Here is a 12,590-nt window from a genome sequence, read left to right on the forward strand (position 1 = left end):
TCAGTGGTTTCTTTTTTTTTTTCTTCCCTAAGTTATTATCTATCTGCGAATAGAAAGTCTGCAGCTTTACAGTGAGAGATGTGGCAGTGTCCTTGTTCGTGCTGAGTCTTGTCTTAGAGTGATGTACCACCCCACTCGTGTCATGCCTGCCTGGGCAGTCCTTTCAGCAATTGCTTGCTTTTATGCAACTTGGTTGCCCACAAGCAAAGGAAATAAGAGGCGGGAGGTCACCGGGAACTGGGGCTGCTACTCAGGTCCTGTTGATGTTATACAAGTATGGTGGGAAAAGGTGTCCACTTGCAAGATGGTCAGGCAATGGCCATTACGAAACCATAGAATTGTTTGAGTTGGAAGAGACCCTTAAAGGCCATCTAGTCCAACTACCCTGCATTGAACAGGGACACCTACAGCTACATCAGGTTGCTCAGAGACCAATCCAGCCTGACCTTGAGTGTCTCCAGAGGCCATCTACCACCTCTCTGGGCAGCCTCTTCTTGTGCTTCACCACCCTTCATAACAGGGCCTGCTAAGGAGTCTGTCCCTCCCCCCCCTTTTTTTTTTTCATAGCCCTTAGATACGTTTCTGGGGGGCTCTCAGGGACCAGCACAGCTTTGCAGGATCCTGCCCAAGTGCAGCTAAGAAAGGTACCTCACCACACTGATCTGCCCTGGCTGAGGCCTGGTGTGAGTGCTCCCGCCTCTGGGATACCTAAAAACGCAGCGGTGATTCCCTGACTGACTTTCTGTGTTTGTTCCTTGTCAAATCCTGAGCCTCTCAGGATGATTTGCTCTGCGTACTGCCTTCGGTTTGGCTGTTGTTTTATCTGTTGCTTTATCCAGCAGGCAGACAAGGTCCGAGGCAGCGCGGTAATGCAGACTTGTGAAGCTTCAGTAGGTGCTCATCGCCCGCTCAGGCAGCACTGTCATTGCTTTTAAGGCAGGTCAGATGCGACCCATTTGCCACATTAAGAGCAAAAAGACTGTTGCACTGTACGGCATCACGTTTTGCTGGTTGTTTTTTGTCGTTCTTCAAGGCACAGTTTGTTTCCCATGACTCACCCTTCATGCCTTCAGTGGTTCAAGTAAGCAGTTCCTAGGGTTTTCTCTTGAGGCTTTCGTCTTTCGGTCCAGTCTCAGCTGTGTTTGGTATTAGCAAACTGTGACGGCTATTTTCTCATCAGCCTTCTCAGAAGGCCGGGATCCGTCACTGCCAGAGGGAAGCGCTGAGACGGCGAGGACAAAGCCTCCTTACTCAGTCTATTCCAAAGGGAGTATCTGTCTCGTGAAGTTTGCTGTACCTGTCCGCGGGGTGGGCCGCAGCCTTCAGCCCGCGAAGGAACCGGGGGGCCCGGGGCGAGCGGCGGCCGCTGGGGGGCAACAGAAGCGCACGGGCCCTAGCGGAGCCGCGGAGCGGTCGGCAGCCGGCGGGGGGAGGAGGGAAGCGGGAGGTGCAGGCGCTCCCCCGGTGCGCGGGGCCCGGCCTGGTGCCCGGGGAGCCGCGCCGTGGTTCGGAGAGGGGAGCGCCATCCCCGTCGCCCTCACGCGGGCTTTAAGACCCAAACGGGTGGCCTTCAGCGGACTCCCCCGACTGACTTCTTCCCCCCCTCCCCCCGAGAAGCGCAGAGAGGTGCTCGGTACCTCCGCTCCCGTCCCACTCGGTGCCACCCGCGGCGTCGCCGCCCGCTTCCCCGCTGAGGGAGGGGGCGGCTCGGGGTGCTGCTGGCGGCCGCCCCCCTCCTCTCCGCGCCGCGATGGAGGCGGGCCCGGGCCTTTTTCTTTCCTTTCCTTTTTTTTCTTTTTTTAAGCACCCTCCCTGCCCCCCCATTTCCCCCTTTTCTTGAATGAAGCGTGAGGCGGAGCTCTAGGAAACCGCCGCGCCCGGCTGCGCCGCGCGGGGCCGGAGCCTCCCCCTCGGGCTCCGCTCCTCCCCGCCTCTCCCCGCCCCCGCTCCGCTCCGCTCCCCCCGCAGCCGCCGCCGCCGCCGCCGGGAGCTCCCGCCCGCGCCCGCCGCCGCCGCTCGGAGCCGCCGCCCGGAGCCGCCGCCGGCAGCAGCAGCGCGGAGCGCCCGGAGGAGCCGCCCGGAGGCGGCGGTGCGCGGGGCTGAGCGGGCGGCGGGCGGGCAGCGGCCGCGGTCCCCACCGGCGCAGCGGTGGCAGCGCAGCCGGCCCTGCTCGGCGGTACAAAGCTGCTTGGGAAATGGCACCGCTGCCCGGAGCCGCAGTCGGAAGCGATCTGCCTTTTAATTTCGATTTTTTTTTAAGCGGGCTCTTTTCGGTGAAAAACAATTAATTTCTTAAATATATCCCTCTCTCTATTTTTTTTTTTAATTTTATTTTTAATTTTTTTATTTTTTTTTTTTAACGTGTGTGCGTGTGCGTGAGTGCGTGTGGAAGCGCTGGGCTCCTGCGATCAGGGTCTGAATGAAACTACGTAAATGCAGCTGTCGGTGCGTCGCGCTGGAGGGACGAGCGGAGCGCTTCGGCCGCAGCCTGCCTTCAGATGCGCCCCATCTGCTCTCCAGGATCTGCCGTCGCCGCGGGGCCGCTCGCCCGGCTGGGCTCCGGGCCGGGGATCGCTGAGCTCTGACAGATCGCCGGAGATGGCCGGGGAAAAACACTGGGCAGCGTGCTGACCGCCTCTAGGTCCCGTCCCCATCCCCACGGTGACCCGAAGCATCAAAGCGTCGCGTTCCCGAAGACTTGGGATGTTTGGGTTTTCGTGTCGCTCTTGGTTTTTGTTTTTGTTTGTTGTTGGTTTTGCTGTTTTTTTTTGTTTTTTTTTTTTTTTTTTGCGGAGGAAACTTGACAGAGGAACGTATTTATAGCCCCGAGTAAGTACTTTTCGGAGGAAATTTACTTGGTGTAACTTAACGGAGCGATGCCGAGGTTCCCGCGTCGGCGTTGAGACGGAGCGCTCCCGTCCGCTCCTTTGTGTCGGTGGGATCTCGGCACAAGGGGAACGTGCACCTGGTTCCCGGCGGGCGTACCACCCTCTAACATGTGTTCCGACAGCCAGGAGGAAGCGTTGCTCAAGTAGATTTATAATAAGTAATAAACGTGCGTCTGGAAGTAAAGCGTTCGCCGTGTTTTAGTCCGTATTTATGCCGTGCATCTCCGCCTGAGGAGGCAACGCCGAGAAGACGCGCGTCCCTCTGAGAGCCCCCCGCCTCACCATGAATGAAACCGTGCCCCACACCTTAACTGGATTATAACTGTTGCCGTTCTTAATTTTATTACCGTTGGCTGCTTTACTCTTGGGGGTTCGTCCCGCTCCTCTCCTTCCTCTCCCCCTCCCACTCGCTGCTTCCCCTCGGAAACCATGGCTCACCCCGGGAGAAGAGGCTACGACAACCGCGAGATAGTGCTGAAGTACATCCACTATAAACTCTCGCAGCGGGGCTACGACTGGGCCGCCGGCGAGGACAGGCCGCCCGTGCCCCCGGCCCCGGCTCCCGCTGCTGCTCCCGCCGCGGTGGCTGCTGCTGGAGCCTCCTCCCACCACCGCCCCGAGCCCCCCGGCTCGGCTGCTGCTAGTGAGGTGCCCCCGGCTGAGGGGCTGCGCCCCGCGCCTCCCGGCGTCCACCTCGCCCTGCGCCAGGCCGGGGACGAGTTCTCGCGCCGCTACCAGAGGGACTTCGCCCAGATGTCGGGCCAGCTGCACCTGACGCCCTTCACGGCCCACGGCCGCTTCGTGGCCGTGGTGGAGGAGCTCTTCCGTGATGGGGTCAACTGGGGCCGGATCGTCGCCTTCTTCGAGTTCGGCGGCGTGATGTGCGTCGAGAGCGTCAACCGGGAGATGTCGCCGCTGGTGGACAACATTGCCACCTGGATGACCGAGTACCTGAACCGGCACCTGCACAACTGGATCCAGGACAACGGAGGATGGGTACGTGCCTGCGCTTCGCTCTCCTCCACCGGTGGGTGGTTGGTGGGCTTTGGGGTCACTTCAGTGGGGGGACGTAAGGTTTGACCCATCGGAGCTCCCTGCTTCTCCCAGCCCGCCGGTGAGCCCGGCAGTGGCGGGGTCCCAACGTGGCACGGTTCCAGCGTGGCTGGGGACAGCACCAGGGGTGGCGGGTTCCCGGTGTGGCGACCAGGTGTGCGGGCATCCCCACGCGCTCCTCGGGGTGACACACTAATGTGCAACAAGAGCCGGGACCGGTGCTAGACCACGGGTGCTGCAGTAGCAGCTGGAGGTTGTGCCCAGTGTTGAAACCTGTCTTTGTCTCGCCACCAAACAAAGGTGCAGGGAGACGTGTCCATGGGATTGTTCCGGAAAAAAATTTGGTGTTTGTTGTTGTGGAGTTTCCAGGGTAGAAATCTCCTCTGGCTGGGGCCGGTTTCAGCATCCTTCAGAACGGGAGGGTTTCCACTGACGGAAAATGGACAGCTTTTATGCTTGTGGTCGATCAAGCGCCGTTCCCTTTTCTCTCTCTCTTTCCAAAATAAATAACCCCATTGGAAGTGGGAGGGTATTTCTTTCCTTTTTCCTCTATTAATTGATACACCGTGACAAAATGTGGTCCCGGCTGCTCTCCCACAAGCTAAGCCTGCTGAACACGTGAAGGCTGCGATATCAGTGCCTGTGTGGGGAGATGAGCAACATTCAGACTGAAGGAAAACCTTTGGTGTACAGCTGGAGTGAGCGCCAGTCCCCTGGTGCTGGACCTGTGTGTTCTAGGGGTGTTCTCCCGTGGAACACAGCCAGTTAGGGGAGTGGGTTGCATGGCATGTGTGAAGGAATACAGTGCATGTGACCCGGTTAGCGTGGTTGTAAGGCCAGTGTTTGCAAAGAGTTAACTTTTCAGTGCTCGCTTCCTTGCTAGGTTGGTGTTAGGCTCAACGAGCTGCCCACGTTGGCCGTCTGTTAACATCAGATGCATTGCCTTCCCTCTGCTGAGCCCACCTGAGCCAAGGCGCAGGAGCCCAGGGACATCAGTGTGCCGAGGGTTTGCTGCTTGCTGTTGTTTTTCTCACAAAGCAGACGCTGAGAGGAAAACAAAAATAAATCTGTGAAGAGTTCAGGCTGCCAGAGAGCTTCGCCGGCTAAGACACGATGCGAGCAGTGAAAGGGTTAGGGATTTCCAGCTTGCACGTCTGGGCTGGGATGCCTTACTCGTGCATAAGTCCCACTCCAGGCTGGAAGCCCGTGCACGGAGCTGGGGCCCTCGGCTCGCTGCAGAGCCAGTGAAGTCATCCTGCTGACTGCAGCGAGCTCTGGATCTGATCTGTGGTCAGGCTGAGATGTTGTCCTGTGGGTGCAGTGTGTGAGGGGAAACATCAGTGATGAGCGAAAATGAGACCATGAAAGGACAGGTGTTAGCAGGAGTCATTGGCCAGAGCAGGCAAACGCTGGAGCTCATTCTGGACGGTTAGAAGTAACTTAGACTGGAAGCACTAAATGCCTTTAAAAGGCAACAATGCTTCCTATCCGTTTCGTTGCTTATTGAGGTTTCTTATAAACAAAAGCTCCTTATTCGGGGTGATGCCATTTACTGCTGTGTGTTACTTGCAGTGTATGTGTGGAAGATGTGCAGATTGTTCCCCTGCCGTGGCTTTTGCCTGAATGGTTGGTACTTCCAAGTCAAGCGATTTGCTAAGCACGTGCGGAGCCTTCTGGTTCATTACAAAGAGTTAAAGGCTGAAACGAAGTTCCAAGCACAGCCTTTAGGATCCTGCCCACAGCCGGAAGAAATCAAGGATGGCACAGCAATGGATCATTTCTTTTTCTAGTTTTCAGGATACGTCAGTGGGAAAGTATGCTTTAGTATAGTTCCATAAAGCCCTCAGTTGTCTGCTTGGCACTTGCACCATGCCCGGCATTGCAAACCTCATGGCAATGTATCAGTGGCTGCTCTTGAGCTCACCTAATAGGTGGTTTTGTAGGACCTCAGCGTAACTGTCCATGAGATCTCCACGTTGTCCAGGTTCCTGGAGCAAACACTGCTGCCTGCTGTGGTCACGGGGTGGCCCCTTGGCACGCTGAGGAGCAGTGTGTGGTCATGAGGCTGTGTGGCAGCAGGACGTAACTTTGGGAGAGGGCGTCGCAGTTAGTCAGGAGCACGTGTTATGCAGCAAGCAAGTTGGACAGCACATGCTTTTAGGGTGTTGTGTGGGCCTGGGGCTTACACCATCTCTGATGCTGGGCTGAGGTGTCCTTGCTGTTAATCTGCCTGCTCTGAATCCATTCTGGCTGCTCGCTGGGCATTGTTTTCAGAAGGACGTGAATCCTTTCTATTGCAAGGAGCTAGACAGGGGATTTGAACTCTGGTGATCTTCAAGGTTCATCCCAACATGAGCCATTCTATGATTCTGTGAAAATAAAGGATAAAAAAAAAAAAGGACACCGGAGTGCAGGTTGGAAGGGGACGTAACTGGTGGAGTGCTTACTTCTGCAGTCACGAGACATCCACTGCTGGTGGTGCCTGGGGATTGATGGCGCCCACACAGCATCGTGGGTTTGTTCAAAACTTGGAACAAGCAACAGACGGAGAGTGCCTGTCTGAAGGCTGTATTATGAGCTTGTGGTTCTGGTGGCGAATAAATGCAGCTTTCAAAGATTTTCACATAGGTCAGGATGCCACAATATTGTACTTTGGCCTAATAACATCTTCCTTGTGTTACAAGAGAAATACGAGGACCAGCTCCTCTCTGCAATTTTGTGGTCCCCAGTATAATGTGTGCTTTCTGACTGACACCTTAATGGCTTCGTTTTCTTTTGTACTGCCTGACGTCTTAATTGCAGTACTGCAGGCCTTGCAGTGGACTAGCACATGTTGTGGCTTTCACGTTGATGGAGGGAATATGAAATGTGGTGCAGCTGGTGTAGTGGGGACTAACTGCTTTTGTCTTGCAGTTACAGGTTCCCACTTGGGGCGCACGACTTTGTTACACTAGCCCTTCTCAGGGGTCTGGTAGTCTAATGCACAGCTTCCTTCAGAGGGCAGTGAGGCCCTGGCACAGCTGCCCAGAGAAGCTGTGGTGCCCCATCCCTGGAGGTGCTCAAGGCCAGGTTGGATGGGGCCCTGGGCAGCCTGAGCTGGTGGGGGGCAGCCCTGCCCACAGCACGGGGTTGGAGCTTGATGATCTTTAATGTCCCTTCCAACCCAACCTATTCTATGATTCCTCCATGAGCTTTCCAAGAAAAAGCAGGACTTAGCATAGCATACAGGAACTACAGAAGGAGACACGGGCACCATCATGTGCATTTAGGCAGATAAATCTTGATGCTAATGTAAGGAGGCCCAGGTGAGAGAAGCCACGTTGCGTTGAAAATTAAAAAAAAAAAAAAGAAAATAATTTAAAATAAAAATGTTGTCATTTGAACCAGGGATGCGATAGCTGTATGTTTCCATCCAATTCTGTTCTGTGATTGCCGCTCCTTATTCTGTGCCACAGTTCAGGGCAGATAGAGAGGAGGATTTGGACTCCTTAAGTGGACCATAGGTGGCCAGTAAGGGCATGCTTCCACTAGGTGCCTCATGTTCCTGTGAGTCTTTACCGGAGCCAGCTGGGGATGGCCCCAGTATCATGCAGGAGAGGGGAACCACTTGGCACAGCAGAGGTTCCCGAGACCTACGATGTCCCAAACCCAGCAGGCATCCTCTGAGCCCAGCCGTCATCACATGCGTGCCACCATCATTCACAAACATGGCTGTGGATAAGCCACTGCTTTGCCTAGCGGCCCCATCACTAGAGCCCTCTCCCAAGGTTTTCCTGTTAGTCCTCCTGCAGCCTATGGGATTTAACACCTGCATTTCCAGCATCTCAGGAGGCTCCGTCTGCCAGATGACTGGTGGTTTTGCCAACACGCCTTCCCATTTGGCAACAAGGCTGCTTGTTCTGCAAGGGTGAGATTTCACGTGGTGGAGGAGGAAGAGGCCAGACGTCTGACTGCCGTGCTCTGGTGTGCTTTCTGAGGTGACCATCTCAAGCCTGTGCATGAGTACCAACCCCACATTAGTCTTCAGCACCTTGGCTTTGCTTTTCCTGTGTGTCTCCCTGTCTTGCACGTGGCAGGGCCCCACGGCCACACAGGTGCCATGGGTTGTGTCAGTGAGAGGCCTTGCCTCGGCTGAATCCCCACTGGGGCTAACCCCAAGTCGCTGTTTGACTGTCGAAAGGAAGCGATCTGAAATCCACTGAGTGAAGTAAATGAATTGGCAGTTTCAAGTGTTGCACCTTCTAGGTCCTTTTGCCAGTTTTTGTGGCTTTGTGGGTTTATAATCGAATTCTCAAAATATTATCAAAATATTTTTCTTTTTTGCTGTTGCTGGAGAGAAATCCATTCTGCGGAGAAGCTGCGTGGCAGTAGGGAGGAAAGAACCATGAGAGAGAGAGAAAATGACTGGTGTTTCTTGGTCTCTTTCAGCTGTGACAGCTTTCTGTGTAACCTGGGACAATGTTAGGTTGCATATTTTTTCAGCAGTCTCATGGTTTGTTTTTTCTTTCTTTTCTTTTTTTCATAAATGTACTGACTGTGACCTTTACAATTTCAGAGCCACTGGTCTCGGTTATGGAGGTGATGTCATTCGCCTCGATCTTGCACAGAACCCCGAAGTTCAAACAGCAATCCTATTAAAAATTTCTGCCTTACTTTCAGTATTGAGAAAGAAGTCAGCTCTCTGCCCGCACTGGGGCAGGCCCCTCTTGAGATTCTGCCTCGGCTCTGCTGAAAAATAAATTCTTTCATTTTGCTCTTGAAATTAGGAGTGCGCAGAGGCCTGAGGCAGGCGCAGCGGTGTGTGAATGCTTGTGTGAAGCAGGAGCCTTTTCTCGGGGGCCACGTAGCAGGGCCTGGTCTCTAATGCGATGCAGGGACCGTGTGCCCTGTTAGCAGTGAAACGAAGCCCTGTGGCTTGTCCTTGCACTGGTCTTAGATCTGTTGGACCTGGGATGGTGGAGAGTGGTAGATGGAGAGCTGGAAGCAATGCTTGGGTGTAATTTAGAAAAGTCCATTGTGGTTTGGGTGCTGCGTAATGGTTGGTCTCTGGCATGCAGGCAGGCCAGCTTTTCTGCGTCCCTGTTCTCCTTTGGCCTTACTGGCACCCCCTCAGGCTGGCCTGCAGGCCTCAGTGCCGTCTGACTATGCTGCTGATGGCTTTCCATTGCTGGTGGTGGCATATGCTGCAGCTTCTGGCCTAGGGCAGGGGTGGTTACAATATGAGCTGGCAATGGGGACTCATGACTAATACATGGCATGATAGATGGGGTTAAATAACAAATCTCCAATGGCAACGTGAGCTTGTCATAGAATTGCAGCGTGATTAAGGTGGGAAGGCACCCCTGGATGTCATCAGGTCCAACTCCTGCTGAAGCAGGGCTACTTAGAGCAGGCTGCCGTACCCAGGTGGCTTGAAGATCTCCCAGCCTTTTGGCTACTCTGTTTTCATTCCATTTAGTAATGCAGGTGAAGGTGAAGCATGTGACTGTGCTGCTGAAAGCGCAGCTGCCTGATCACGAGCTATTAGAACGAGCTCCCAGCTCCCCATGCACAGTTTCATTCAGCTGATTTCTGGTTGTTAGCCTGTTCTGTTGTTCTTGCTCCATCTGCAGCTGGTGGTTCCCACCTTCCCCCAGGCCTTCCACTCCTTTCCTTTCCTGCATGCGCTGCTGGTGCCATGATGCAAAGCTGTGGCTGTGCTTGCTGACATCTCCACCAGTGCTGGATCCCCACGAGGTGGTCACCAGAGCACACAGTGGTGGGAAGCAGAGCTTGGGCCTGGCCCCGGGCGAAGCTGCCCTGTTGGCCAAGCGGCGCTGTCGGGAGCATCCTGCTGCAGCCTCCAGGCGAGCTGCTAATGAGCTCCCGCTCATTCTCCATCCCACCGAGCTGCATGGGGCCAGACCCTGCCTGTGACTGTGTTCCTCCACACCCTAACACGTGTTCCTCAGCTGCAGGAAAATACTGATTATTTCTGAGGGCAGTGCTGGCCTGCTCTATTTTCCATTTCATAGATAATAATAGGATGGATGAAGGTGTGCGGTGCCATAAATCTTCCCTTCCGCAGATAGGTAGCATCCAGGCCTTCTTGGCGAACACAAATGCTGATGACAGATTTGAAGGATTTTCATTTTACTCTGGCTTTTAGTTTCATTAACAATCTGATCGCTTTTCTCTTTTTTTCTTCTTTTTCCTCTTTTTTTCGTCGCTTTGGCTCATGAAAGGCTGTGTAACCAGATAACTTTTCCAAATGCATCTAAAAGTCTGGAATTTATTTTCTGTTATTTTATACTAATGCTGGTTTGCTTTTACAATGATTGCGTACTGGTACACTTAGCTAAATTCCCCTCACTGGAAAGTTCTTTGCAGGTTTCTGGATCTTACAGCTAATGAGTAAGAAAACAAACCTGATTTTAGAAAGTGTTGCCATTGACTTCAATAGGAACAGGAAGAGGCACTTAATTGGACAATTGTAGTTGTGTTTACTTTGTATATGCGGCAAGAAAAATAAGATCAAATGAAAAAGCCACAGGTTTTCAACTAACGAAAAAAAAATAGCCTTTTCTGCAATGCATGGTTAACCTTTGGTAGCTGTTTCCATGGGAGAGCTTTTGGGGGGAAGTACTAAGCTGGGTTAAAGGAAGGCTTAGGTATTTATAAGGGTGAGAGGAATGTCTGAACTTTAGTTTGAATAATCCTGCTTTGAAGGGCAATTGTACACCTTGATGAAACGGGATAAATTTAACATTACCTGGTGAAATTGGATCACTAAGTGCTGAGGGTAGGCCTTTCTCCAGAGCATGTTATTCCATAGTTATCTATTAGTGAAGCGTGCCACACCACTGGATTTACTCCTGCACTGACTTACTGAGGATCTTTTATTTAGAGGAAACGGTCAACGTCTTTCAGTGCATGCATAATTTTATTTTACCAGAGGAACCAAAAGAATGATTCCATTTTGCTATCTGCAAAGCCAACTTGGAGGGCTTTGGGGTACTTCAGTGAGTCATGTAAGTATGTGAGCCAGCTACAGTCAAGAAGAAAAGGCCCCAGTTTTCCCCGTGTGGTGATTCAGAGGCTGTCACCTAGTTATTAGAGAATGCTGCTGAGAGTCAAAACTCAACATGGTGCTAGCACTGAGTGAACTGTGATTTGGGGCAGATCGTTAAGGGCTCTTTTTTTCAGTCAGCCAAGCTATGAAATGAGTGATCTTGCCAGTATACATCATTACAGGTCAGGGAAATATGGCATTGACCGCCACAGCACCATGGGTTGGGCTGATGCTTTTTAGTTGGGGAAAAGAAAGTCATGCAAGATATGATGTTGAACAAAATACCTGCCATGGTAACTTTGGGCTTCAAATAATATTTGAATCAATACAACTGGGTACCAGTATTCAAATTGAATAACACTGAATGTTGTCATCGCTGGAGCTCTCCAGCCTAGGAAAGACTGAAGTGAGTCCAATGGTGAAAATTCCTGGTGATGAAACATGATTTTCATGTTTCCCTGACCAGAGAGGCAAGGAAGAAGAAAATTCAAAATTAAATGGAACTTAGAATTAAACTTTTTCTGATCTGCTGTTTGGACGTGTGTTGGGAGTGCTTGCGAAGCAAACATTAAAAAGATCTGTTTCAGCTGTTGGTCTGTAGTTTCTATTCAGGAAAAGGACAAACAACATGAGGAATTGCAATATATAACTTTAGTTTTTTTTCCTCTGCGTATCAGCACAGTTCATCAGGCATTTAATGGAGGCAATTTTCTTTCCTTTTCCATTCCCACAAAATGTTCATGTAACAGCAGCAATGGCACTTCAGAGGAAGCAGCAATAAGCGATGTTGCATAGAGAGATGCAAAGTGTCTCTGTGCACACCTGTTCCTTTGCTTCCATTTGCAAGCTTCAGTAAGCATTCAGATATAGGCAGAAAAAAACTATGTTATGTTAAATATATATGTAATTTTTAAGTAATCAAACCTTTGGCCTTGACCAAGAATTGTCCTCAGAACCGTCCTTCTGAATTGAAGCTTATGAGACAAAATTCCTGTTGCATGTTCTGAGAAGACCTCCACGAGTCCTTGGGAAGTCAGGACAGGTCCTTGGACTGGAGGCTGATGAAACACCTCCTTCTGTGGTACCAGGAATCCTGTGTTGTGTCTTCAGGAGAGAGTAACTTTTGTCAGCTTTGTCTTTTAAGGAAAGAACTTAAGAAAATTCATCGTATAGTCAGAGCATGTAATATAAAATGTAGGAGAGGAGCCTATTTCTAGGTGAAAAAAAGAATTAAAAATTATTCAGAGAAGAATCCACAAACCCAGAGAGGTTGTGGATGCCCCATCGCTGGAGGCATTCAAGGCCAGGCTGGGTGTGGCTCTGGGCAGCCTGGTCTAGTGGTTGGCGACCCTACACATAGCTGGGGGGTTGAAGCTAGATGATCATTGTGGTCCTTTTCAATGCAGGCCATTCTGTGATTCATATACAGTACTAAATGTATTGGTAGTGTACTTAGCAAAATAAGATGATCAGTGTTATACATCAGTAACATTTCTTGACCAAGATCATTTGCTCAGCTCAAGTAAAGAACATTGAAAAACCTGGAGTAAGAAAACTTCCTGATTAATAATGAAAGTAAATCCTGCATTTGTGCTCCA

The 12,590-nt window shown here is 51.7% G+C and overlaps 1 protein-coding gene across 2 annotated transcripts in view; it reads left to right on the forward strand.

The window, feature by feature from the left end:
* The first annotated feature begins 2,020 nt into the window (after window positions 1-2,020).
* The window catches only part of BCL2 (BCL2, apoptosis regulator), a 90,031-nt gene continuing 79,461 nt past the window's right edge, over window positions 2,021-12,590 (forward strand). Inside the window, exon 1 of one of the 2 annotated variants that reach the window (NM_205339.3) lies at window positions 2,021-3,884. In NM_205339.3, coding sequence (NP_990670.2) covers window positions 3,318-3,884 — 567 coding nt within the window. In that variant the 5' untranslated portion in view covers window positions 2,021-3,317. Of the gene's footprint in view, window positions 3,916-12,590 lie in introns of both variants that reach the window. The other variant, XM_040676897.2, reaches the window with a different exon arrangement.

Source organism: Gallus gallus, chromosome 2 (assembly GCF_016699485.2).
Source record: "Gallus gallus isolate bGalGal1 chromosome 2, bGalGal1.mat.broiler.GRCg7b, whole genome shotgun sequence".
NCBI lineage: Eukaryota > Metazoa > Chordata > Aves > Galliformes > Phasianidae > Gallus > Gallus gallus.